At 41.8% G+C, this 27257-nt stretch overlaps 1 protein-coding gene across 2 annotated transcripts; it reads left to right on the forward strand.

Moving 5' to 3' along the window:
- The first annotated feature begins 841 nt into the window (after positions 1–841).
- On the forward strand, positions 842–24682 carry tmem260 (transmembrane protein 260). Of its 2 annotated transcripts, none has more exons than XM_020713627.2 (16): positions 842–1439; positions 3976–4007; positions 5381–5529; positions 13996–14173; positions 14257–14370; positions 15043–15222; positions 15341–15381; positions 17229–17315; positions 18941–19049; positions 19162–19334; positions 20362–20533; positions 21180–21319; positions 21808–21984; positions 22730–22783; positions 23083–23132; positions 23242–23358. In XM_020713627.2, the coding sequence occupies exons 1-15, from the start codon at positions 1331–1333 to the stop codon at positions 23117–23119; spliced, it is 1752 nt and encodes a 583-aa protein (XP_020569286.1). In that variant the 5' UTR covers positions 842–1330; the 3' UTR covers positions 23120–23132; positions 23242–23358. The 2 variants fall into 2 exon arrangements, with proteins under 2 accessions (XP_020569286.1, XP_004082612.1); XM_004082564.4 differs by having other exon boundaries at positions 847–1439; positions 23048–23132; positions 23242–24682.
- The last annotated feature ends 2575 nt before the right edge of the window (positions 24683–27257 follow it).

Raw genomic sequence — 27257 nt, forward strand, 5'->3', positions numbered from 1 at the left:
TAGAGCTTTACAGGAATTCAACTAAAACCTACTGGAGGATGAATTTCATTTTTTGTTTTATTGTCCTTTGTATGAAAAACAGAGACTTTGTATGTATGAGGTCATAGAAAAGAAATGTCCTGATTTGTTTTGGTTATCTGAAGATAAAATCTCGCGTTGGCTTTTTGAAAATGAAATCTTTTGTTTGGCAAATTTTGTGTCAAAGGCATGGACAATAAGAATGGACACTTTATATTCTGTTAGACTGATTAGGGGGGGTTATTAGATTTTTGTGATGGGCATGTATCTTTATGTATTATGTATTTTGTCTTTCAGTGTCATATAAGCCCGTGTGGGCTGGGCACATTAGTGCATGACACTTAAATAAATCAAATCAATCAAAAAAAAACTACTTAGTGTAAAAGTCTATTTTGATTTATTATTTTATTTTTAATGTATTATTATCTTTAATGTATACATTTAGATTATGGCATTTCTAAAATGAGTCCTAAACACTTTTATTAAAAAAAGTCTCTCTCTCTCACTCTGATCATCTTTTGTAAACGTGTTCCCAGTGGTCTTTTAATTATGCCATTTTTAGTCAAAAAACAGCATGTCATTTTCTGGGACATAGTTTGCATCTGATCATTGGTATGGAGTGAGCCTTGCTCCACTTTCCGTCATCCCTTTGTTTACTCTCCCATTAGCTTAAGGCCCTTCACATTAAAAACCAAATATTATTGGTACAACAAAATTGGTGAGCAATATTGGAGCTATGCATCTGTATTTTCAAACTTTTATAAAACAAATACACCAGATTTATCAAAAAATAAATAAATAATTGTGATACTTGAAATGGTCATTAGTTTATTTCGAGAGAAAAAAAAGAAATGTTTCCCATTCCACAAAATTACTCCTCTGGGTGCCTGCAAGTGTTCAAATAAGGAAAGTAAAAGTCATATTTTCCATTTAAGCGCAAACGCCCGAGATCCTGTGCTACTGGAATTTCAGCACAAACACGGACAGGAACTTCGCTTAAAACTTTAAGAAAGGCGCTTCTTTCTGTTAGTATCGCGAGATTAGTTTGTAACTTGGCTGCGGCTGCCTTCCCGGAAACAAAAGCCGTAGCGTAGCCAGTACAAAGCTAAAAATTAAACATCAATATTTATAAGAATAGTAAATGTAATTTAAAACAGCTAGTTATCCGACATCACGTCAGATGCGTATCGAGTATTTAATTTATTGTTTATTTCTTTAGAATAGTTAGAGCATTTTTTTCATAGATGCTAATCGTGTTAGCTAGGTAAAAAAGCAAGATCTTAGTCAGTTTCTGTTTTCCTCAGAGAGAAAAATGTTTGCGGAGCACAAGCCAAGCTGGATACTAACTGGAACTGTGGTCGCATTTATCATGGCTCTGTATGTGCCCGGCGTACAGAGAACTGTCCCCGGCGGAGATTCAGGTTGGTACTAGCACACGAGCTAACGCTCACACCGTCGCGTGGCTTTGTTGTGTTGGTAGACGGCTAGTCGTGTCGCATATTGATGACGCGTACGTCGTCCTGGTACTGTCCATGGTGCTGCAGGTGCTGCAAGCCTAGTGGAGGGAAAAAGATGAACAAACGTGTATGAAAATAAGGGGAGCAAAGCAACAACAATTTAACAAGAAAATTAGTTATTGATATCATATTTTACATTTCTTGTTTGTATTATATAAAGTTAGAAAAGTAATCAAAGTAGTACTTGTTTATTTTAATGAAACTTGTTAATTTTAACAGAGCAAATTCAGTTAAAAAGTAACTATGTGAAGACTTGGAGCATTACTTATATACAATTACTGCAATAATTGACACAAAGGGTATTTTACCCTAACTGTAAAATGTCTTAAGGTACTATCCTTTTTTTTCTTTTTTAGATCACAGACAAATGCTAAAACTACCTTTTAACACCCAAATATAATCTTATGCCAAAGTGCTTTCCAGTACTCGCTTAATGTGGCTTTTATTTGAGGGAATGCTATTTATAGCTACACTTTTTAGAGGTGATGGCAAGGTTGCAAACTTGTAAATGTCGACTTGCGGGCGTGAAGGCTCTGCTTGTTAAGTTTGCACTGCTCAGACGTGCGAATTGCGAAATAGGATGCATATTTGCTGAATTGGGGCAAAAAATGAAAGCTTGGCCAGATAGAAATGAGCTGAGGAGAGTGCAAGCAGTCTGAGGGTTGAGTAGTCCTGCTGGTTGCTCTGCTGTCTTGCAGGGCCTTTGAAAAAACGTCCAGCCCCTTCTTCACAGTGTTTAGGGACGGTGCAGGATGCCCGCTCTGATAGTGCCAGCTGAACACCCTTCTGAATTCTCCAGGTCTCCTTCTCTGTCCTAATCTCTTTAGGTGTGATGTGCCCTAGAGAGGCTTGAGCGCAGCCCCGCGGGTACACTGTTGTCTAGGAATTTGAAGTGTGGAAATGATGGGGATTATGGGAAGACTGATGTGGGTGCCCATGCTCCACACTCACAAAGACTTCTGGCACCCGTGCTGCTACCCCATTGAGTCAATATTTTCTCTTTTTAGCATTGAGGCCGCAGAACCGCATCTCTGTGGTACCGAGATGAATGTTTTGGCTTAGCACTAGTTTCTGTGCTGAATGGGGTGAAAGTGGAAAGAAAATGAGGGAAAATTGAGAAACCGATGAGGGATGAAAAAGTGTGATGTAAATTTGATGCCAGGTAGCTGGCGGCTCATGCCAGATGAAATGGAGCTGTGAAAACATTTAAGCTTTGCAGGTGGAGGAGTTCTGACTTCATGCTCCATTAGATTGATAAGAGTTTGTGCTCGTCGTGTGACAGAATTTAGGCATCATAATTCAGTGTGTCGGCAGTGCTTGCAAACGTGTGAGGCAGCCATCTGAAATTTAGCCACTCCATTCTGTCAAAGTATTCACCTGTGTTGTTGCTGTTTTACATTTTTATTTGTGATTATGGTTTTTAAAAACGACAGCTGCCCGAATAACGCATTCCATATGTTCCCTGCTGCTGTTTTTTTTGTTGCGAACTGAAATACATTACTACACTCAGGATTACTTGATATAAACATGCACGCTTTGGTAAATTCTTTAGTATTTCTCCTATTTTTAAAGCATCTTCACTAATTGGGATCCTACACAGCTTATCTGTTAATTATCCTGTTTTCACAGATGTTTGTAGAGGACAAGACTACCCATGTGACACCAGTAGAGGGAGCTCTTCTGATCCCCAGAATTTATCAATGTCATTTAATCTGAACCAAATTTCAATTTCCATGAGTGGGAGATGCAAACACTGAGTGAGAAATCAGTATAATTTGAAACGCTTTGGGTGTATACTGGCACAAATGGGTTTGTGCCCAGATACATTAAAGCTTCCCCAAATAGCTTTTAGTTTGTTTGTTTTTTATATGCTGCACCTCACACAGAGCTCATCAAAAAAAAACCAGAAACAAAAAAACAGTGCTGCCTCTTTTTTTTTTATATTTTACAGCTTACCTCATTCTGTGTCTGTCAACGACGTAGCTTTTCTGTTTGTGCCCAGCGGACTAAAGGAGACACTGGGGGTGTGGGAGAAGCAAAGAGGCACATAGAACAGCACCAAAGAAAAAAGAGGAAAGGAAAGGACCCTGATGCGCGGGGAGGATGGGACTGGAAGCATTATTCTCAGATCACCATATGTGTGTCTTTGTGTGACAGAGTATCGAAGAGGGAGTCTGATGGTTTTAATGTGTGTGTGTGTTATGTCTGAGCGTATGAGCTGGAGAAGGGAGGGAGGCATCAGGGGAGAAGTAAAAGATGAAGAGAATGAACGTGCCGCTTAGGAAATGTCACACTGGGAAGATTTGCAGGTTTTGATCCGGGTAAATTAATGCAAAACCCCAGTGCAAGTATTTGATTTGGGAAAACTTTGGGAACAGACTTGCCTCTTAATAATAATTATTGGGTTTACATTAATTTTCTCCCCTATTCTCTTCCACAGGAGAGCTGATCACCACCGCATGTGAGCTAGGGGTAAGCATTAGCCGTATTGTTTAATCAATTCACTCATTAACTCTTATAAGCATTAAGGAAGTTTAATTAAGCATGGGCAGAAAGCAGATTAATTTACTTTCAGTCCACAGGTTTTTTACCCTTCTTTTTTGTACACTTATGTTACTAGGTTGCAAGTAGAGAATGCTATAATTTGCAACCCGTTTTTCAAATCCAATTAAAGTCAATGGTAAGGCGATGGCTTTTGTAGGCTTTGCCTTATGTACGGTATAAGGCTTATTATATCCAACCCTCTTTTTTGTGTGTGTGTGTAAGCCGCAAAGAATGAACTAAATCGGGTTAACAGTTATAATAAGTTTTATTATTTAATAAAGTTTATTACGCCGCTGTGATCCTTTTAGGGAGGCTGTGTCGGTGTCACTATGCCAGTAATCCTGCCGTTGGTGCTGCAGTCCGTGTGGCCTCCCCGCCTGCCTTTCAGGCTTCCCTCGGGCCTTGCAGGCCATCCCTAGTCCCCAAGCTGCAGATACCCCACCCCCTTTCAGATCCCCAGAGCTACAGAGTTTTGCTTCCTTTTGCTCGCTGCTGTCCCTCAGCTGAGTATCTTTCAGATTTTCTCTGCAAAGGTCCTCCTCACAGGCATCAAATCTAGAGATTTCTAACTGTTAGACACTTGTCAGAGGCAACATTTTTCTCTGCAGTGGCTAGGGGGGCGTTCATATTATTTTTTACATAACTTTTCATTCTTTAGTTTCTTTAGTTTTCATTTGCGAGCATAAAGCTGTGATCTTTTTTCTTCTTCTTTTTTCTCCAACCAAATCATTAGGACTTTATGTTCGAGGTGACTAACAAGGCAATCACTCTTTCACCTTTCAGCACCATTTCCGTTTGAAGAGCTGCCCCCTTCTTTCCTGCCTTGCATGGCTCATGTTATCAAAGCCAGAGAATGAGCCTGCGTTTAATGACTGAGCCCTTATCTGGGTAGAGGAGACTTAGCCACTAATTGCTGTGATTGCCGAGATCCCCCAGGCGGGAACGACTGCGGCTCTGCGGTGGTTTGAGGGCTGGAGCGGGAGAACGCCACAGGCTCCTGGGACCTGCGTCGTCCTTGGGAAGACGCCAAAAGAAAAAGAAAGTAGAGGGGGGGGGGGGTGTCCATCATAGAAAGTCAGTTTATAGAGAACAGCTTGAATGTGTCTGACTCCTCTTAATATCTACTGTCAGTAGCATTTTATTTAACAGCATGAGAACCAACTATATTTCAATCTGAACCCCTTTCCATCACGTAGTCACGTGCTGATTGAAACAATTCTTCATTTTTAGCTGTAAATATTTCACAATATTACGTTTATGGTGTCATTTCTGAGATGGGTTTATTTTTGTTCTTTTCTTAGGTGGCTCATCCCCCAGGATACCCAATCTTCACCCTTTTAGCTCACCTGGGTGTGAGGCTTCTGCCTCTGTCTCCCGCTCACAGTGTCAACCTGATGAACAGCCTTCTGGGAGCTGCAGCTAGTGGTTTCCTCTGCTTAACTGTGTGCAGGTATATAAACATTCACTTAAGTTTATCCTTTTTTTCTAAAGTAAAAACTAAATCACTCAAACTTTGTGCAGAAAAAGATCACATTTGAAACTTTTGAGATAACTTCAAAACAATGTATTTCCTTAAAGCAAAATACATGGGAAGAAATCCAGATGCATAAAATTTGTCCTTCTGTTTATGACTCTTTGTTAGATTTTTGTTAATATATAAGATAATTGTAACTTAGCAGGTATTTATCTTTTGCCAATACTGGCCTTTAAACATGTCCTTATGGCATTTTTCTGATGCTGAAAGACAGAAAATTTAGTTTAAAATTTCATCTCGGAATATTTCTTTATTCAAATTGTTGAATCAGGAGCATTCGAAAAATGCAGATTGAAAAAGAGTTTGTCTGTGATCTAGAAAATACACCGTGTGGACCTCAAGCTCCCGACTCCACTCTTTTTCTTATGCATCTGCTTCTAGACGACTGGATCCATCTACGTCTTTGTTGTCCTTGTCCGAGCTGGTATCTGGCTCAAAAGTTTACAGCTGGATAGATCCAACAATGCTTGCCATTTTTGTTTGTTATGGTAATGTTTGGATGGGGATGAGAACTACTGCTGCTCTGCTAAAACTGTGTCCTAAAAAAAACCATCAGATTTTTGGGATTTTGGCTAAAAACCGCAAATTAGAATGTATTTTTTAACTTTTCCTTTCCAACAGATGAGCAAGCAGATCCGAGATCAAGGCCTCTTGTGTTGGACAGATTTTACTGTTACAATAGGGGTTTAAGGACCCTCCAACCGCACATTATAGTTAAATGATCACTGGGAGTGCTTTTAAAATAGACCAAAAGATGAGAGTGAGTTTTAAAGTGAGTCATATGTGAAGTGAAAGAAGGTCCTCCTTTAGACGGCGCTGTACAGTGGCTGAAACACTAAGAGAAGCTACAAAGGCTAGAAGGCTTTGTGGGGTGAAAAGGGGTCTTCAAATATTCTCCAAGTTACTTTTTGCATCATGATGCCTTATGCAGCAGAGAAGGGTATTTTTAGGTCCTGAGTGACAGGCGGTGGTGCTCCTGATCCTCTGCTCAGTATTCAGGAGCAGAACCCAGCCACCCACCTCCCTCCCATCGTCCTACCCTGCGTGTTTACCCATCAGCCACCCATTGCGAGCGCGCGTGTATGTGTATGTATATCACAATTATCGTGCTAGCGACCCCTCCCCACGCTCCCTCCCTGACATCCCTGTTCTCCTGCTACCCCCCACTGCCCAGTATGCTCCCAATCCTGACATGGCACGATTTCTAATCTCCCCCTTCTTGCCTCCTGGGTCTGAGAGGAGCGGGATCACTGACGCTGCTCCTCCCTCTCGCCTGTCTCCAGTCTCCTCTCCCTTCACTCTGTGATGAGCAAACTGCCGAGCACCCAGCCCTTTTTACTGCTGCTGACCCCATAACCTTATGCTTTACACCTCCCTCCTTTGTCTACACACACTGTTATTTGTGGATAATAATAATTTTCCAATCTCCAATTGGTTTTGATGTCTTTAATGTGAAAGATTTTTGGTGTTTAGTAGTTTTGTTACATAAGCAATTTTTGTTGCACATCTTGTGCTTACAGTTTGCAACATGCTAAATATAAGTTAATAGGAAGTCATTCATACTAATTCCGATCTGTGCTGTACTTTGAGGACCAAACGATATTTGAAGGTGAGTAAAACAGGGAGAAACAGTTACCACCTCTCAACAGCTTTCGGCTGATGTCTGGTTCAAACCCTGCCAGCTCCAGTGGCGAACAGAGGAACCTGTCAAAGGGAGAAAAGCTCTTAACTCAGAACGTTTATTCTTGCTCTCAAACGGGCCCTTTCATTTAACGAGCAGCCGGTGAGTTGGATGGCTGGACTCATCCCTTGAGCAGACATTTATTTTATTCTGAGATTGGAAAACACCCTTGTAGTCTGGGTGATTTTTGCTTGTTAGTAATCTCCAGGGATTTAGATCCAATCTTGGATTATGGGCAAGTAAAAGGTCATCATGAAGAGCTGCTGGTTAGTGAGGACTAGAGTTGGAGCAGAAAAAAACAGAGTTGAGAACCTGAAGTGGAAGTGTGGGATCTCTGCTTTGAAGAAGAAACAAAGAAACATGAAAAGCTTTAGATTAGATAATTCCTGTTTAGATGTGATCATCTCCGAGGCTGGTAATCTTATAGAACATTTTTCTGATTGATTAGTCTCTAAAGAGGTCAGTATGAGAGGAGAAGTCATCTGGAAGATTAACTAGGCTTTTTTTTCCAGGCACTAAATGCTTCAACCATATTAAAGACGTTTGGCTTCATGCTTCGCCTACAGGTGTACTCTGGTTTGGCCATTTTCTGCAATTAAAACATCAAAACTTACTGTTTTTCTTCATCTGTTCTCCAACAATGCTGCTAATCTGCCATATTTCTAACAATGATCGCACAGCATGCTTTTTTTTTGTCTCTTTGTGTCCCTCATAAACCTTTTGAACTCTTCCTATTTGTAGGTTTGCTCTGCTCAGAAGTTGGCTCCTATCCACTCAAATTAGTGCTTTGATTATGTTCAGATGGCAACATTTATTGAAGTTAATACTTGTACTCAGAGGCATTTTTTCCCAGAAATTATAAATTGTGAAACCTTGAAATTCATCTGGAATATTTCCAACTCTGCAAGCCTTTGATGTATCAATTTGAATTAGTCGGGCAGATTGTCGTGTTTAATGTGGGGGGATGTAAGTTGATGGGCTTGGAAGCCACTTCTCTCTCTTGCATAAGTTTAAATGTAACACTTTAGCTTCCCTTTGATTTGTCAATTACAGTTCTCTTGGCTCGATCATGTGGTTTGATGGCCAAATTGCATGTCTTTTTATGTTTTCACACCATGGCCTGACAAGCCTTTGAGGATGCTGGACGTAATGATAATTACTATCGATTGCACTTGGAGGGTTGAAAAATTGGGCTTGCAGAGAGCCGCAGACCTCAGCCACGCGACTCCGGAGGAATGCACCCCTTCATAGCGGGATAATCCCGACAGCTCGATATTCAGCTCCCTCTCGTTTTGCAGTTTATCTGCTAAAGCTACTCGCAATCTCTGCTACCTGAGAGGAATCTCTCCCCGTTCCCGAGCTTATCCGAGAAACCAGGAGGCGACACGCTAGTGAGCTGACAGCCATCACAGCAAAAATAAAGCCAAAAAAAAAAAAAAATACCCTCGCAGGTTTGATCACATGATTATGTAACATGCTTTATGAAGCAAACATGTCTGGCTTCTGTTTTCCCTGGCGGCCCTTTAGAGAAATCGCACACCTGTGAGAGGCTCCGGCGCCAAGTGCTGGCCCATGTGGCACAGCTGAACCCTGAGTGAACAGGAGAGTGGGCTCACCGCCATCTCCTGCCTTGTTCTGCACCCTCAGCTCCTTATAAAGACCTCCACCATATGGTCATTATTATGCATTCTCTCCTTGATCAGGTAAATTGTTTTTTCCATAGGGGTAAACATGTGCACATTGAGTTGAACTGAAGTCAGAAGGTGTGTGCCTTAAAAGTCTTTTTCTTTTATACTTTAAGCCATTTGTATAGTTTTGTCTTCAGGAAGCAGCTAAATAGTTATTTTTATTGGATTCTGTTCTCACCTATCCCTCCAGGTGGCAAGGATGCCCCTCCTTCCCACATCTGCTGCACTTTGTTGGGTGAAAATCTTTCCAAGTGGCAGAAAAAAGCAGCCTTTATCTGTAAATGCACCAAAAATAATATTATTGCCTTTGTTTTCTGAAAATCTCCAGACACTTTTTTTTTTCTCTTCTGTGGTATCTCATGCGTCAAATTGACGTCCAATAGACCTCCTTTACTCTCCCTATCCACAGCATGACCAATGGTTCCCCCAGGACTCGTGCTCTAATACAGTTAAACAGATGTCTAATGAAGATGTTATTTCCTCATTACTGGCTACGGGATGAGGAGAGAGTGGAGGAGGGTGGAGGGCTAGATAGACAGCAAAATACTGAACCAGTTTAATATTCCTCTCGCCCGTGGGCTCGAGATTGTGTCAGCCTCGGACGTCAATATTACGTTCCTCACCCACCACATGCAGGCCTAATAAGCCACAGAGACGGATCAGACTCAACAATTACAGTTCATCCAGAATTTGTTAATGGAATCTATACAGCAACATTTACGTATCATTGGTATTTGGCTAATGACTTTGGTTAGAAAAATGAATGTAAAAAAGCATTCAGCGAATTGCATATGCACAGCATTTGCAAATTGTTTTTTTTTATGTATGTGTGGTGGGTAGAGATTAAGATGGCATTCTGAGAGGAACTGTCATGTCAGTGACTGCTTTGTCTGAGCAGAAATGTGGTGATTAATTTTTCATGCACTTGTAGGAATGAAGCACGTTCCTGGATGTGGATAATGTCTGAGCAGCAGCGCCCTGTTTGTTTTTGGTTTTTTTGGTTACCCTGTTCCAGTTCCAATACTCAGACCTGGGATGTTTGTGGTGTCATGACTGGCTACAAAGTCTGATTAAAGAAAAAAGATTTTCATGTAATTAAATAAAAAAAAACTTAAAAGAAATTTGAGATCAGAATTGTTTAGGATCAACTATCACTCATGTATTTCAACTGAAACAAGGGTTGTTCTACTTTCTTTAGATTCAGTTTTTGTTAGATTTTTCAAAATAAAAGCACAAAATCTGACTTTTGTTTACATGGTAAGAATATCAAACTTTTTTAAGTCCAGTGATCAGAATTTATAATAATTATATTGATAAAACTATTGTACTGAAAACTGGTACCAATCCTTTTTAAATTTGTTCAAGATTAAACTGTACTTTGTTTTGCTCTTAAGTGTTTTTTATTTTATTTCATTTAGATCAATTCCTGCTTGAGCTTGAAGACTTCAAAGCAATACATCAGACACTCAACCATCATATAATAGCTACTAAATACTCTGGCTAATGTCCTGGCCAGAGGGGAACCCTTTGGGTGCGAGCGAAGGCCAGCTGGAAACCTCATCCTCAGCCTGAGTCGGCCACCTCCTCTCTCAGGCTTTCCATCCTCTTCAGGAATGTGTGATTTGTTTCCAGCGCTGCCTCCCAAACCACCACTTAGTTAGAGAACAGTGCCGCTCTGATCCGCGATGGCACAGCTGTGGCATTGTGTGTTCCCCAGGGTGGTGTATGACAGTGTCTCCCTTGGCCGGCTCCATTGTGGAGCATCATTCAGAGCAGACAGCTGGTGTAGGCTTCTTGTGTGCTGTTATTCAGCGCAGACGGCTGATGCTGGCAGCAGTCCGGCCCACGCTGCAGAACTGAGCAGGAAAACAAGCCAGGTCTTATTTATAACCTTGTCACCAGTACACTTACCTTGTCATGTTCATTTTATTTAATCAATTATTTATTTTGATTATTTGGATTTTTTTTTCTCTTCATGAAAGATGATAGCTCCCCCACTTTATCTGATGAAAATGATGTTTTCATTTTCATTTAAATCAAACACTACATTATTTCTGTGTTAGTGCTCAGATTCTGGCGTTATGCATACTATTTATCATGCAGTTAATTAGCCAAGTGATGATGCAGGCATTTTGGCAGGACGGATTAGTTCAGGGTAGAATAGTCTCATTTTCAGCCGTGTTATTCTCCTGCTACTTCTCCAGCAGCCCATTGTCACTAAGCCACAACATTTCAGTGCAGCAGCATCCTGCACAACATTGAGCTGTGATAACAGGGAACATGGCCACACTGGTGTCAGAATGTGTCCTGCTTTATCTGCCCGCCCTGGGAGCAGCTAGTCTGGAGAATGAGCTGCGGCGTTGCAGAGAAGCTGAGTGGGACCCAGGTGGTCCCGCGCAGACAGACGGGTCATTTGCAGGCTGCACTATACACATAACAGCAAGACTTGTCAGGCTGGAGTGTGTGTGTCAGAATAGCTTCAGAGTAGGTGTAACAACCACGTCCACGGACCCCCCATGATTATTCTGCCCCCCCAAAACACCAGCCCCCTGCTTGGTGCTCGAGCTGTGGGTTAATTGTCATGCAGTGAGGTAAAATTATGGGTGCGGGAGGTCTCTGAACCTCAACAAAAGTCCCCATCTGCCCCCCCCCATCATCATCTTACCACCCTTCTTCATCCTTCCTTCAAGTTACTACTAATTCCTGGAGCGGAAAGACGCCGCTATCTCTTATTAAGACCCACTCCAAAGACGCCCCACCCCCCTTTTAAGTGCGCAGACACTGGCGTTCTACTGTACATCCTCGTTCAGCTCGCCTGCCTTACAGAGAACACAGAAGAGGAATAGAGGAGAGTGGGAGAGAGAAAACCCAGGGAGAAAAAAAAGGGAAGTAGTCAGCAAGCACACGTTTTTTTTCTTCACCCTTCTCTCCCTCTCCCTCTCCCTCCTTTTTTTTTCTGATTTACCGCGCTTTCCTCAGAAAGCTCCATTGTTCCCCTAGCCTAAGTCTCATCAGGCCTTTTGTGGCTGACTATCACAGCGGCAGGCAGAGAGCTGGAAATGTATAAATGGTATCATGCCTTGTGATTAATGGCGGTGCTTATGAGTCAGGTCTGATAACAGGCCTGCTCTCTACTCAATTTCAGATACCGTTAATGGAATCTGTCTTCTGCGATTGTAATGTGAGAGCGCCTAATTTGCTATGGAGCTTGAAGCTGTCACCGGCAAGGGATTGTGGGGTCATAAGGGACCTGGCAGCCGTTTGGCCTGCAGCTTGTATCTGCGGTGCTGAATAGAGCAGCTCTCTGCCTGTCAGTTAGCTGATAGGCTGATGAGGACTCTAAGCCACTCCACACAATGGGGGAAAGGGCCATACTGCCTGACTTCCCTAATTGTCGAGCCTGCTCATATTTCCAAGCCAGCATGCTGGGGGACTGGGCTGCGTTTTTTTTTGCTCTTCTTTCCCCCCTCTTTCTTCTTGAACTTTTTCTTCCTTTTTCTGTATTTCATCCTACATCCCATATGCAGCCTCCCCTCCTTTAACACTCACTATTTTCCTTTTCTTTCCCTTTTCCACACCATTTATCTCCCCCTCTGTCTCTCATTTTTAGTCAGTGGTGGGTTTTAGTGTACGGCAGATTATCCCAAGTTTGCTGCGTATACCGCAAAGTGAGATGGAGTCAGTACAGGAGAGGAGGAAGGGGGAAACTTTCGTGCGCACTTAAAAAAAAAAGAAGCTAAGTATATAGCACTATCTTCACCATGGGGGTTTCTGTGCCTCAGATCAACCAGCTGCTGGGGAGGGAAGTCTCATGATATGTGAATTACCTGATATCATAGGAAGTAGTTTTGAAGTTTTTGTCCAAGAAACTTGAGCAAAAGAAGGATTATAGAGGGTCTTCAATTCATCAGAAAAGGAGAAATGACTGAAAAAAAGTTGGAGAAAATAAAACTCTTATGTTATGAATATCAATGTACCCAAACAGTGCATTTGAAAAAATCATTTTGTCCTAATTCACAAGTTTACATAACAAATAGGCCTTGCCAAGACCTAAATTAACATGAAATGATAAAACCGAAATAGAAACTTCTTCCTGACAAATTAATAAAAATTGCAAAAGTCCTTCGTTTTTGATGAGCTTTTATCCTAGCTGTAAAAAATCACCCATCTTTGTATGATTTTAAAAATGTTGATTAATTTGTTGCACAATTTACTAACAACGAGCAAACCTAAGATGCTTTTTAGTGTTTATCAGATCTAGATCTATTATGAAGGTCAAAGTTCACAGATGAGAACATATCTGGTCCAGTTTCGTTCTGAAAACTATCAGATGACAGAAAGAGTGCCAAAATCCTTCCCAGATTGCTTTATTTCAAATAAAGTTGACCCTTTCCGCTCTTTCTTTTTGTCAGATTGACAAAATATCAACCTATTTGAGCTTAATCTGGTTTTGGAAAAGCTTATTTCTTGGGAAATCAGTGAACAAATGAAGGTAGCTGCTTGGAAATAAAAAAGATTTGCAGGTTTGTTTGATTGTTTATCAGGTCCTGCTTGTTATTTTGAATAGTTTGAATGAGTTATGGTGTTGCAGAGTAGACTTTTGTCATACAGATGTTTGTCAAATGAACAGGAGTGCTTGCTGCACCAAACTTTAGCTGTTATATTAAGCATAAACTAATATAAATAAAGCTTAGCCTCAAATACAAAAGGGGTTTATCCAAAAATATACCTCATGTCTCTGAAGATTCATAACAGTAAACAGTAACAGTAAAATCTGCCTTCAGCTCTTATCTGTTTGCTCAGCTGCTTGACAGGACAAGTAAAAAAATATTTTAGCTGACAGGTTAAACTATTAAGACCGTATTTAAAACAAAAAATTAAAAAAAAGTTCTTCTTGAATTGCATTATTGCAATAATAAATGAATAGATTTGCAGAAATGGAAGTCTGACCGTCCCACTTGCATTTCACATCTCTTTTGCAAATGATCTTTTGTGTCCCTTGTGTTCTGTCAGGTTGGTGGGCCCGGGCCCTGGAGCCGTCCTGGCTGGAGGCCTGTTTGCTGTGTCCAAACTCAGCTGGCAGTGGTCTATGGTGGCGGAGGTTTTTACCCTCAACAACCTTTTCGTTGGCCTTCTCTTCTACTTGACTGTCAGCTTCCACTGTGCCCAAACCCCCAGGCAGAGATGGAAGGTAGCTCAGTGCTGCACATTCTTTGCTTTCCTCTCATTACTTCTCAGACATTGAACTCACAGGGCTGTGATGTTCTTTATTAGACTGCACAGTGGGGAGCACTTTGCTGTGGCTTGGGGCTTTGTAACCAGCACACCTTGGTGCTGTACGTGTTGGGTATAATTCCTTGGGTCATTTACCGACTCCACTCTCTTAAGGTAAGTCCTTAATCCTTATGAAATGAAGCACAGTAGAAAAGATGTAGAAATATGCTATCAAACTTGTATAATCATTTGAATAAATGTCTTAATAAGTATGGATCCTCCAGTTTAAAAACGTGAAAAAAGCTTTCTGACAGAAATGAAATAAATTAATAAAGTAAATTGTATTACCCTATTCTTTTTTATTATATTAATTTAGAAAAATAAAAACTAATATCTGACATTCAAATATCAAAGTTAATATCAAAACTTATAGCCAATGTTAAATAATATAACATAGACAGTAAATTATTAATTACTTTGAAGGGTCAATAGGATGTCATAAGACATTATTTTGCCCCTCCTGGCTATGAAAACCTTGTAAAATCTCAGATGAACATACATTTGATGTTGCACCAAGAGTTCAGTAGCTGATTCATCCAGATTTAACTGCAAAAACTTCTACTACTTTTGTGATCAGAATATTTGTATTTACCTTTATGTTTTTGAGATTGATATGTTTTTGTTTATGCTGAGCTTTTTAAAAAAATAAACATTTCAGCGAGACAGAGAAAGATGCTGTTATCATTTTGTTTTTGCACCATCGTGATTTTTTTCCCCTTACAAACTAAATCCTTCAAGTGAATAAATCAAAACTGCTGTCTTTCTGAAGTTTGTGTGTATTTCCAGGAGCTGTCTTTGAATGGTCTCGTGTATTTGGGGTTGTGTTTTCTTGCTGGCTTTTTGCCGTACATCTACCTGCCAATATCGTCTTACCTCAACACGGCCCGCTGGAGCTGGGGGGACCAGACCACCATGTCCGGTCTGCTGACCCACCTGCTCAGAACTGAGTATGGCACCTTCAGTCTGGTATGTTGTATTTCTTCTCTAAACAGCATTTATGCATCTTAGTAATGTCAAGTGAAAAAAAGTCAAATATTGGATTATTTTGCTCACTAATATTTTGCAAATATTGTTTTTGTTGCAGGCAAAGACAGAGAGTTCAGTGAACCTGAGAACATTGCTAAAGTGAGTTTAATCTTACATACATCTTATATTATAGCAAAGACAGGAAATACATAAAATAAACTACAGAATGAGAAAAGAATTGTACAAAACAAACTAATTGCACCTACTAACACTGAGGGGTAAAATTGTTTTTGACATATTGCTTTTTATTGTTTTATTTAAATTTTTTTATAGGATAGGGTTTAAATCTGTTGCTTTTAAATAATTATGAAGCAATTAAAAGGTTAATAAGGGAAAATGTCAAAGTTACATGAAGGGAGCTGAAAAAAACAACCAAATCATGTTTGGCAGCTTGTGTGTTACATTCAACAAGCCCACACAAGAAATTATGAGATAAACACTGTTCCAGAACCAAAAGTCTTTTTTTTTTTTTTTAGCTCTTCAAAAGCGTTGCTTAAGTGTTTGTGACATTGCTATAAAACAGAGAAGAAGTGAAAAACTTCTCTGGAAAGAGTTCAATCAGAAGCTGGGTGGGAAGGAACTTGTGTTTTAAATTGTGCGTAATTCTTCCAACTGCACACTTTACTTTTTAAGGTCAGGAGTGACATTTAAGTAGGTGGAATTTAAAACCACTTAAACCTTAAGGATGTGGTCCAACTACATCCTCTTAAATAGGAAAACAATATTTCAAATAAAGCAACACCTGGCTGCATATATTATGATTTTATCAGCTTTGAATAGACATTTGATGATCAATGAATGCTCTCTTTTTAATAAAACGTGATTTTAATTGAGTCTTCCCTGCATTAACTCTTGTATGCCATCTCATGATTTTACTGTTGATCAAATACATGATTTTGTCTTCTTTATTTACAATTGAAGCTACTATTCAAAGGTCATCTTAGAGTTTCTCCACATCTTAACACAGAACATTTCTCAACTCATAGAGTTTGCTTTTTCCGGTTAAAGGGAGGTCAAAAATAAAAGAGCAAACACGTTTGTGAAGATGAAGGGCCCGGGCGTTTTTTACGCCGGTTGTGGTGGTTTACACAGGTTTTACTGAAGACATTCCAATCGGCTGTGTGAGCCAAGAGTCCTTTCCGCATCCCATCTTTCCTCTCCTCAGCAGCTTTTGTTCTTGCCTTTCCACTCTCTCCCATCAAAGCAGGACTGAAGCTGCTAAGAGGGCCAAGTCGCTGTGTTCTGTTTCTCCAGCAGTTTTAAATGATCACTCAGCTCTGCTGTTTGAGCGTGACAAGCTGTGATGACAGACAGTGCAATCGCACTGGAGAAATTGTATTTTTCCACTCTTTCTGCCCCCACCGCTGAGTTTTCTCCCTGGCTCCCCACTTCCACCACCTCCACCGTCATCCTTCTGCCGGTATCGTTCTCCAAGTGACGGGATGGGAGCGTGCTCGTCTTAAGAACCCCCACCACCAGACCCCCCTCTCTGCCAGTCACCCTTTCTCATCACCCCTGCTGCTTGATGGACAAGCACACCTTCAAGATGGGGACGAGAGGCGAACATGACAGGCATGTCGCACTGGAGACATAAACCCAGTGGAGAAGCTGACACACTCTCAGAGGCACGCTTGTGAGCGCGCTCACACATAGTGTACATTGGGAGACACAGAGACTCAATAAGCTGTCAAATAAAGATGGGTATTAAGGAAGAGGCAGGAAACTATCTCTCTGCTTTGAGCAAGTGCTGTTAGACTGACAAGCGCTTCAAGAAGAGGACTGGGCCATGGAGGGTGGATGACACAGTCATTTGTAACTGTCAGTCCGAATGAAAGGCGAAGCGTGCGGTCCAAGGAGTTTGTTTTGATAGCAAACGGAGACATTTGATAATTACTGTCCTTGAGTCCACCACGTCCATCACGTTTCATGTGTGTTTGTGTGTGTAGGGCCCAGCTGGACCACTGCATGGCAGATCTTTCACCTTCTGTTGTGGCGCTGGCAGCAGTAGGCCTTTTACTCTCATCGTGGGACAGGTAGGATGAAGAAGATGCCAACATGCAACACACACATCTCACCAGCCAATTCAACAAAAAAAAAAATCTAATCCCCTCCAGTGAAAGACGGGGAACAAAACCACTGACAAAATGCTGATCCTAGAAAAAGTGAACACAAAACAACACTGAGGCATCCAGCTGTCAGGCTGTCATGGCGCTCCGCATTCAGATCAAGAGGGTTTGTTGTGTGTTTTGGATTTTAAAAGCGTGTTTGTGTGCAGAAGTAAATCAGTGCTTGTGCACGGCGCTGTGAATCAGTAATTCATTTCAGCAGAGCCTTTGCTCAGGTCTGTGGGGTGGAGCTGATAAAGCTGATGATGCCCTGGAGCCTTGCAGGGCACCAGCCACCCCCAAAACCCCCACTCCTCCTTGCGTTCCTCTTCGGAGGTGCACTTTTAAAGCAGAGAAAAGATCAGTGTCATTCAGTGTATCAAGCAAAATGCAGGTAGGTGTAGATTTCTGTAACCCTTGTTTCAAAAATCTGACTTATCTAACAAAGGTTTATTTTGATAATGTAGGCAAGATAGAGTTCACTGTTCTCTTAAAAAGTATAATGATTAAACAGACGATGTGACTCTTTTTTTTTTTTAGCCAATACATTTTAGCTACAGTCATTTTTATACTCAGTCTATTGGCATACTTATATTTACCAAGTTAATGGGGTATACTTATATAGCCCTTTTCTACCTACAAGGCCCAAAGCGCTTTACAGTCACACACACATTCACACACTGCTGGCAGCTCCGGGTGGGGTTCAGTGTATTGCCCAAGGACACATTGACTCATGGGCAAGGTGGGAATCGAACCTGCAACATTACGATCATGGGTCGACCGCCCTACCACTGCACCACGGCCAAACTGGAGGTGCCAGCTCAGATGAGGAAAACAAAGACACACATGGATCTATTTACTTGTCTACAAGTGGATACATCAGAATGGAGCGGAGCATGGAGCTTGTGAAACCTCTTTTTGAAATGGAATGTTTTCATCTGCTCCTGATTCACAACGATTTGAATAAAGAAATACTCAGAAATAAAAATTTTAGCTTAATTCTCTTTGTTTATATCCAGATAAATGCCACAAGAACATGCTAAAAACATCAATAACATGATTTTCATAGAGTGGGTCTTTAAGATTTACATTTTGTTAAGCCATTTGGTCACATGGTTGGTTGATTAGTATGAATGAAAATTGGTCAAAATAAAGGTAGAATTGGTAAAAGCCATCAAAATAAGTTTCAGTCAAAGAATCAAGACTTGACCTTATCTTCAGGTAATGATTACTTTTAAGTGCTATAAGGTGGAATATCCCTTTTTTGAATTTTTAAACACATTTTCCAGTTGTGCTGTAATGAGTTTGTGATTCAGTGGTTGGCATTAACATCGGTATGAATCATTCTGCTTTAGGAAATCAATCATACACCTCTGAGCTGGCTGGCACTCACAGTCTTGTGTTCTCCGATCCCTGCATTCATATTTGACAGTCTTAGCGTCATTGTGATCGAGTACACTGGCTGTGATTAGACTGAATAAAAGTTGAGCAAACTGCAGACTCATTCATTTTTTTTTTAAGCTTAATAATAACAAGAGGTTGTGTTTTTGTAGAGCGTGTCGCCCCATATCGTGGCTCCTGGCTGCCATGCTGCTGATCTACTCCTTGTTTTTTGCATGGAGAGCCAACCTAGACATCAGCAGACCTTTACTGCTCGGAGTGGTAAAAAACTTATTACTGAAAATATGTGACAGATGCTTTTTTTTTTTTTTTTTTTTACTGATACCAGTATCTATTGTGCGTCATGGATGTTTTTGTTTGCACCCTTCGGCAGGTCGAGCGTTTTTGGCTGCAGAGCAACGCTGCAGTGTGCGTGCTGGCGGGGATCGGCCTGAGCCGGGCGCAAACTGTGCTGCAGAGGAGGGTGGGATACGAGAGGCTGTGGAGAACCGTAAGCTGGGGGTTCTCTCTTACCTTGCTTGTGCAAATGGTGCACAACAATCAAGGGTGAGCATTGAGCTTTCATAACAAGATACAGTCTGTTGTGTAGTTTGGGACTTTTTGTGGTTATAAAAATTGGTTTAACATGGTTACATTTTGAAATCTGCCATGTACTTGCATGATTTTTATCTTTATTAAGAAATATACAACTCGAAGAAGAAAAAGTCATCAAGTCAGTAGCATTTAAACTTTTTATTGATTCATTTTAGCATAGAGGAAAAGCCCTTACTGCTGCACTTCTACTGCTGCTCATTTGTTGTTAAATGACTATTGGGCTCTGGCTGAAATGCAAATTCAGCCTTGCAATATTCAAACTACCAGACAATAAAAGAACTAATTCTACAGCTGCAAAGATTTCAATCAGAGTAGGGACAATAATTGTTGCTGCATTGTGTTGCACTTCCACAAGCTATTAGTGATTCTAGGCTCTCGTGGTGTTTTTCTCTCAGACTTTCCAGATTCTGCTCAGTCTTTGTCGCTGAATTTAATAGCATCCCCCTTTAGAAAAAAAACTATCCAAATGTTTGATAAGAAAGAAGTTGGATTTAACTTGAAATAAAAACTCTATCCTTGTGGTCCCTTTTAAGTTCCCCTGAGTCAACACGATTTTTTGTTCTGAACTCAGCATGTCAGCTTTTTTGCTGCTAGCTCCATGGTACGGCTACAGGGAGGCACGGTTAGCACGTAAATTCAACTTGCAGAGCTCAGTCTGATATGTTAGCTGTCCGAGAAGTCAGATTACACCAGAGGAGCACCGGGGAGCACCAGACGGCGCCAGACAGCCATCACTGCGGCGCTTTGATCAAGAGGAGAGCATGGCCTGTGCTGTCATACCCATCACACCTGTCTCCTCAAGATTAGATAGGCAGCCGAGGAACTGTGCAGAAAGGGTGGGTGGGTGGAGGGGAGGCTGACAAGTTAACGCCCAGAGCACGTTGAAAACAGGAGTGTAGACACACCGAACTGTACAGAGCAGTAAACTCACCTTGGATGATGTTGTACAGTGAGACCTCACAAGCTGCTGTGATTTCAGAGAGTGCGACCAGAGAAATAACACAGTGATCGAGCGCTTCGGCAGAGAGCTTCTGGCTTCTGTACCAAAGGACTCACTCATCCTGACCAGAGGAGACCTGCCAGGGAACTCCATGCGTTATTTACACTACTGTGAGGGTGTGAGGCCAGATGTTCGCCTCGTTGACCAGGAGGTTAGACTCTCTTTTACACTTTATGAAACCATAGTTGACAAGTGTTTTTCTAATAAAAATCACTTCAGAACAGTAGTTTTCACTAAATTTTAATTTATTGCCTCTGAGAGTAAGCCTGGCTCACTTCCCATCATCAGTTATTTACACTTGCTTACAGCCCCTTACAACCCCAACGCAGCCTTACCAGTGCAGCAAAAATGATGAGCAATATTGGAGCTATCCAGTCATTCAGTTGCCAGCTCAGACGAGGAAAAGAAAGATGTTAATGAATCTATTTGTCTGCAAGTGGATGCATCAGAATGGAGTGCAACAGGGAGCTTGTTGCCTGCTGACTGTACCACATATGTTACAGCTACAAGCTGTTTCCGACTGCCTTTTTTTCCGTCTGCTCCTGATCACAATGATTTGAATAGTGAAAAACTCAGGAATGCAGTTTTAAGCTTCATTTACTTTTATAAATGTCCTCCATCATGAGAAAAATGCCACAAGAACATGTTAAAAACACCAAAAACTCAATTTTCGTTGGAGTGAGTCTTCAAATAATACTATAAATAGACAAAACTCTTCTGAAGATCCTTTTCCTTTGTTTCCAAATGTCTTTATTTGTTAAAATGTTTAGAATAAATTATTATTTTTTTCTTTACAGATGATGACATATCCGTGGTATGTGGCCAAGCTGTCGGCGCACCTCCCTGGGGTCCACTTTCCTGGCCACTGGTGGGATCCAGTCCAGCATGAGGACAAAAACACCTTCAGTCTTGAGCAATTTTTGTCCCACAACACAAAGTGAGTGTCTGATAAAGCACGCCAGGGAATAAAGGGATCATCTGAACAGCTAAATGGAAGGATGTTAAATGGAGAGAAAGAGAGGGGGAGATGGGAGGCCAACAATGGTCCAAGTGAACAAGTGGGTGATCTGACGAGGCAGAGATCAGTGGGATGGCCGGCGCGGTGGTGAATGCATAGAGAAGATAAGCCCACAGAACTGTTGAGTCCATAAAGGGAGTTTGATGAACTACAACAGTGGACTAATCTACTTGATTTGGTTAAGGAGCCTCTGGTGAACCCCCTCCTCTGTACAATCATGTCTTTTCCCCCATGAGGAACTCACACCCAGAAAGTGGATGGTGCTTTAAAAAGACCAGGCCCACCAGGGGGCAGTGTTTGCCAGGCCAACAGGCTCTGTGGGGCAAATCTGACCTGAGGGATTTACCCTCAGGGTCTGTGAGCAGAACAAGGCGGGGGTTTGTTCACTTGTTGTGTTTTTTCTGTAGGAGGGACGTGTTTGCCTGCATAGGCCTGCCTGATGGAGACTTGACCTGGGAACACAGTTTCGCCCGTTGGCCCTTTGGGGTGTGTGACTACTTGGTGCCAGTTCACAGAGCGTTTCACCCAGAGCAGTGGGCTCAGCGCACTCGTACTATCTACAAATGGAGGGAACCACACAACAGGTGTAACACAAAACACAAATACTAAATGGTTATTGTAGGGTTAAAATTGAGCAAGGTGTAACTTTCAGAAGACTTCAACTACTGAAAAAAACAGAAGACCAATCACAAATCTGCTGTACTTCTGTGGTCTTTCCCTCTCAGACTCCACAAAGCTTCTGCAAGTGCGCTGTACTCCATGTTGCAATTCTGCTCTTTGTCAATTCAACTAGAGCAAGACATTAGGCCTTCAGCCATTTGAAATGAGACTGAAGATGAAAAATAATGAGTTTTTATTGCGTTTTGTCAATAAACTGTGTCAAAAGTGGAATTAGTCAAAGCTCTGCATTCTGCTGCTGTTGCCAGCAGCCCTTCTTTGACTCAGATATCCGCGGCTGAATACTGTGACATTATTTCCCGCACCCCCACGACAAGCGTGTCCGCAGATGCCCACAAGCCAAATATTAGCTGGGAAACCTTTGCTAAAATATTCTTTTGAAGAAGAGGTCAAGTTTTTGCAGTCAACAAAGTGAAAAGAGGCAGCCGTGCTTTAACTCCATGTCTAATGTGCCGGCTGGTATTGTTGCTCAGCCATTTAATGTTTATGCAGCAAACATTGGATTTTGGTGTATCAAAAGTTGCAAAGTTGGGTGGAACAATATATTCACATAGATAATTATTTCGAATTAGCGGAACTGTGCAGAAGCCAGTGCCAGGAGTGGCTTTAGATAAAGCTATGTGCTTTTTCTTTTTTTTCTTGTTTGAGTAGTTTCCATCCTGCATCTTGGGAGCGTGTCGCTAATGAGGAGATGTGGCAAGCCAGGTATGCTTAAACCTTTTTACAAGATGCAGGGGGGGGGGGGCTTCTATTTTGTTAGCATGCAGATAAAAGCTGCGTCATGATGCATGCTGGCAGGATGGGACATCTCCATAAACCAGTCTTGTGTGGTGGCGCATCTACATCTACATTCTATTTGGTGGCAGCATCTACATAAATCACTCCATCGGAGTGGTGCGTCTCGGAGTGCAGATCTGCATGGCTCATCCATCCAGGACTTAGCTCTGAGCCTGCGTGCTTTTGTTTCAGGATGAAAACAGCTTTCTTTCTGTTTGACCTGGCAGAAAGTATGGAGGGAGAAGCCAGGGCTCGCCTCTTTGAGTTATCGTACACTGTAAGTTTTGACCTCCATTTAAACTGTAACCTTTCATAATGGGAGAGATGAATGTCCCACAAAGCATGGTGTTGTGTCATTTGTTTGTGTGTGTGTTTTTGCTGTGCAGCTGTACAGAGAGATTGTGGATGTCCACTCGAGCTACCCTCCAAACTGGGACAAGAACCTGGCACTGGCGTGCGAGAGGCTGCTCCGCTCAGGTCAGCAGGGCCACAGTCCAGACAGCCTGCTGACCTGCAGCGCCCAGCACTTTAGTCTCTACTTAGAGAAGGAGCCCACTGATCCACAGGCGCCAGCCATACGCTCAGCCATCACTCACCTACTTAAAGAGAAAGAGAGGCTCCGCCAAACCCGCACCAACACCCGATGAAAAGGTTGAAGAAAACCTGAATGGAGCTGGAACTAACCAGCACACAACCTCATATGAGCGGTTAGGGATTCACCTAAATCTCATAAGCTTTGTTTTTTTGTTGTTGGAAGATGGTTCTCCAGAGGGATTCAGCCTTTTGTTTTATGGCTCCTCTAAAAAAGAAAGTGAACTTTTTTGGAAGGGAAAGCCGGCCTTCTAACTGAACTCAAACATCAGACCAAAACTGTGCCAAACCTCTTTTGATAAAAACTGACCATGCTTGACTTCAAGGAGTCCTATGACCTCAATCAAGCCCCGTCTGCTCCTCATAAACTCAACCATTCAAACACTTTATCTTCAGATCTCGTTCTTTTTTCTTTTTTTTTTTCCTTCTCGTCCTCTGCTCTCAGAGCTTTAATGTGCTGATTATTTTGCCTTGGCCTCTGCTCTGCCTGTTTTTCTCACACAGGGATGGAAAGACTGAGATTGAGGGAAACCCAATTCAGAGGCAGAAATGGGGGATTAGAGCGGCTGTTTAATCTAGGACAGACTTGCGCTGTGCCAAGTAGTTCTCACTACACATTACCAGTGCTGCACTCCCATCCCTCTATCCCTCCATCAGTGGTGCGTTTAAATGTTTAAAACTAATGGACGCGATAAGTGTTTTTTTTCTTCATCTCTGACTTCCTAACGGGAGGGCTGTAATCCCTCACAGATTTAAATTAAACGTAAATGTCACAATGCCAGGGACCCTTTTAGAGGTGTGTTTGTCTGTGTGTTGTTTGGATTTTTTTGTGGACAAATGGCTAAATCTCCACCAAAGCTTTTTCCCCTTCCACAGTGGCATATAAACGCATTTGATAACCAGATTGGCAAAATAAGGCAAACAGATGCTTCATGGATGCATGTAGATGCAGAAATCAAGGCTAAACTTTTAGGAAAATAAGCCTTAAAAGTCTTATGTGACTACAGTTTTCCAAGGATCTGAAATACCCGATTTTTGTTTTTATTTTTTTCTTGTCCCTAAGACTGAGTCACAAGTTTTAAAAACATGTCTTAAAACTGCTGAGTAAGACAGAATCTTCTTGAAGTTTAACATGCCTTTCCTGTTAGCAGGCACAGTCACCAAGATGACTTCAAGTTTTATAACAACTGATGTGTACATCATTTGAGTTTATAATAAATATGTTTTTAGAAAGTTTTTGGGCTTTCCTTTTGCATTTCTTCTGTTTGTTTTGACATTTAAGCCAATAGTAAATGGAGCAAAACCTCAAGTTTACTCTCTTTAAATGTTTCTGTTCTGATTATTCTCAGTTTGTTTTTTGTTTTACTTTATTTTTATCTTGTCAACCTTTTTACTTTTGTCTTTTTGTTACCCCTCCGTTTCGCCGTTTCACTGTTTCCAAGAGTCACTTGCCCACCCTAAATCAGCAAGCAGCCGAGGATTGTGGGAACCCATGGAATCGCCGTGACCAGGGATGCAGGCAGGAAGCCACAGCAACGCTGGAATGTGGGGCGTCTGAGGAGATAAGAGCCGCCAGCCCAGCCAGCGAGAGGAGAAGAGGGATGCAGCGTTAGGGAGGGAGGGGTGAGGCAGACTTGAGGAGGGTGAGACGAAAACACGGAGAGCAAAAAGTCTGTGAATGGGTATCCAGAAAACACAACACCAGGAACAGCCAGAGAGCAAGACAGAATGAGACTGAGAAAGAGGGGAGGGGGACTTAAAGAGGGGGGGGGGGGCACACTGGAGATGGGAAGCCAGCCTTATTCCTCTTTGCATTTCATTTACATCCCTGGCCGTATCGACCAATCGGATTGGGAGCAAAGCCCAGGGCTTAGGAGGGGAATAAAAAGACAAAATGCCTTTGCTGCTCTCATCCCTCTCTGATAATACCCCTTCTGTTTTTCTTTTCTCCTTTTCTCTCGTCTATAAGTAGATACTGTCCGAAATGCCAACAGAAAAGCGACACCTCCGCTTGCTGTGCATCTCAGATAGACCGAGCGAGAGCCGGGGCTGAAAAGACAGCTTTAGTAACTGGGCCTATCTCCACTCCTCTCTCCTCTCTCTGGCTGGATGGAAGCACTGAGTGAGGAGAGGCGGAGGGTAGGGGGTGCGCTGGTTAGCGTTGGGGAAGAGAATAGAGGGTGTGAGAGGCATGAGACTGTGCTGGCCACAGATTTAGCAGAATTTCACACTCTGAAAACTTTCGCCCGCAGATCTGCTTCCCGAGCATAAGAAACCTGTTTCAAGGGTGTTTACCAGGTGCCACCCTGCTTTGCTAAGGCTGCAAGATAATTGTGCAAAACTCCACATATTTTCAGCTTGCTGTGCTCCCTCCATGCAAACATTTAAGTAGCCTTATCAATGTGTATTGGCTGCAATTAGACCCATTAACAGCAGACTGTGTTGACATGATTGACTTGTCTCAGGTTTCTGTTTGCTGCCACTCTTGAGTTTGAGAAGATGTTTGCATGTGAGGCACAGTGTGTTTGCAGGTTTAAGTTTATTTGTACAGGTGTTTGCTAGCCTCTTCATTGTGTTACTGTTTGTATTTGAGCTACTTTGCAACCGACAAGTGTTTTTTTCCCCCCCCATCTTTAAAAACCCACTCTGATAAAAAAGGTGTTTTTGGTGTTTTTAGCATCTTCTTGTGGCATTTTTTTAATGTGATAGGACATATACAATTAGGCTTAAAATTGCATTTTTGAGTATTTCTTTTCTCAAATTGTTGTGAATCAGGAGCAGACGAAAAAATACCATTAGAAAAAAAAGTTTATTTGGAATGTAGAAAATACAATCGGCCACAAGCTCGCTGCTCCGCTCCATTCTGATACATCCACTTGTTGAAAAACAGATCCTCGTCTGAGCTGACATCTGGCTCAAAACTGTACAGATATCTAGCTCCAATATTGCTCACTATTTTTGTTGCACCGATAATGTTACTTTGGGGTTGTGAGAGACTGTAAGCTAGTGGGAGAGAGTGTAAACAACGGGATGATGGGAAGTGGTTGGAGGCTTACTCAGAGCCAACAGTCCCACCCACAACTCAGAAGCGAATTTCTAATGAATTCCTGCTGCTTTGGAGAAACTGTGTCCTAGAAAATGACACAGGTTTTTACATTTTTGCTGAAAATGGCATCTTCATTATTAAAAAAGCACTCGGAACACTTTTACAAAAGATGATTGGAGTCGGACTTTAAGAACTGCAGCATTGTTTTAGTGCAGAGATGATGGTTCTTCACTGTATTTACTTTGAAAACAGCTGCAGACATGATAGTACATTTCACTTCAAACTAGAATGGTTTTCTTTGTTTGTTCCATAAATGTAAAAAAAAAAACTCACCTTAGGACTGCTCATCCTACATAATGCCTCCCCTATTATAAAACCCACCAAACAATGTGGATTAGAGGCTTTTTGAATGCCACATCTCTGCTTCTATTTAGGATCTCTCCTCACCCGCTTGGTAATCTCTGGCCCCGGCCTCACTTACCTCCAGTGCCCTCCCTGGCTGGAAGATCACATTGTCCAGCTCCGTGAGTGTTCCCTCCTCCAGGGTGCAAGGTGCTGATAGGATTTTGAGGGGTCTGGCGAGTGCATCGCTGCAGCCGACATTTCCGTTTTGCATGCACGTGCTGCAAAGTTTGTCTCTAATCTGCGAATTTGTCAGTGCAGGGGAACTTCAAATTCTTTGCAGCAGACTGAACCAAATCCACAAGTCCCCTTTGTTATCTTGTGTACACACATTTGTTTATTTGATATAGCGCCCCGCCACTA

This window comes from Oryzias latipes, chromosome 22 (assembly GCF_002234675.1).
Source record: "Oryzias latipes chromosome 22, ASM223467v1".
Lineage (NCBI taxonomy): Eukaryota > Metazoa > Chordata > Actinopteri > Beloniformes > Adrianichthyidae > Oryzias > Oryzias latipes.

Coding starts and splice junctions, on each gene's coding strand:
- tmem260 (XM_004082564.4), top strand. CDS start 1,331: ATGTTTGCGGAGCACAAGCCAAGCTGGATACTAACTGGAACTGTGGTC. Junction 1,440..3,975: donor TGTCCCCGGCGGAGATTCAG/GTTGGTACTAGC, acceptor TCTCTTCCACAG/GAGAGCTGATCACCACCGCA. Junction 19,335..20,361: donor ATGGTGCACAACAATCAAGG/GTGAGCATTGAG, acceptor CTGTGATTTCAG/AGAGTGCGACCAGAGAAATA.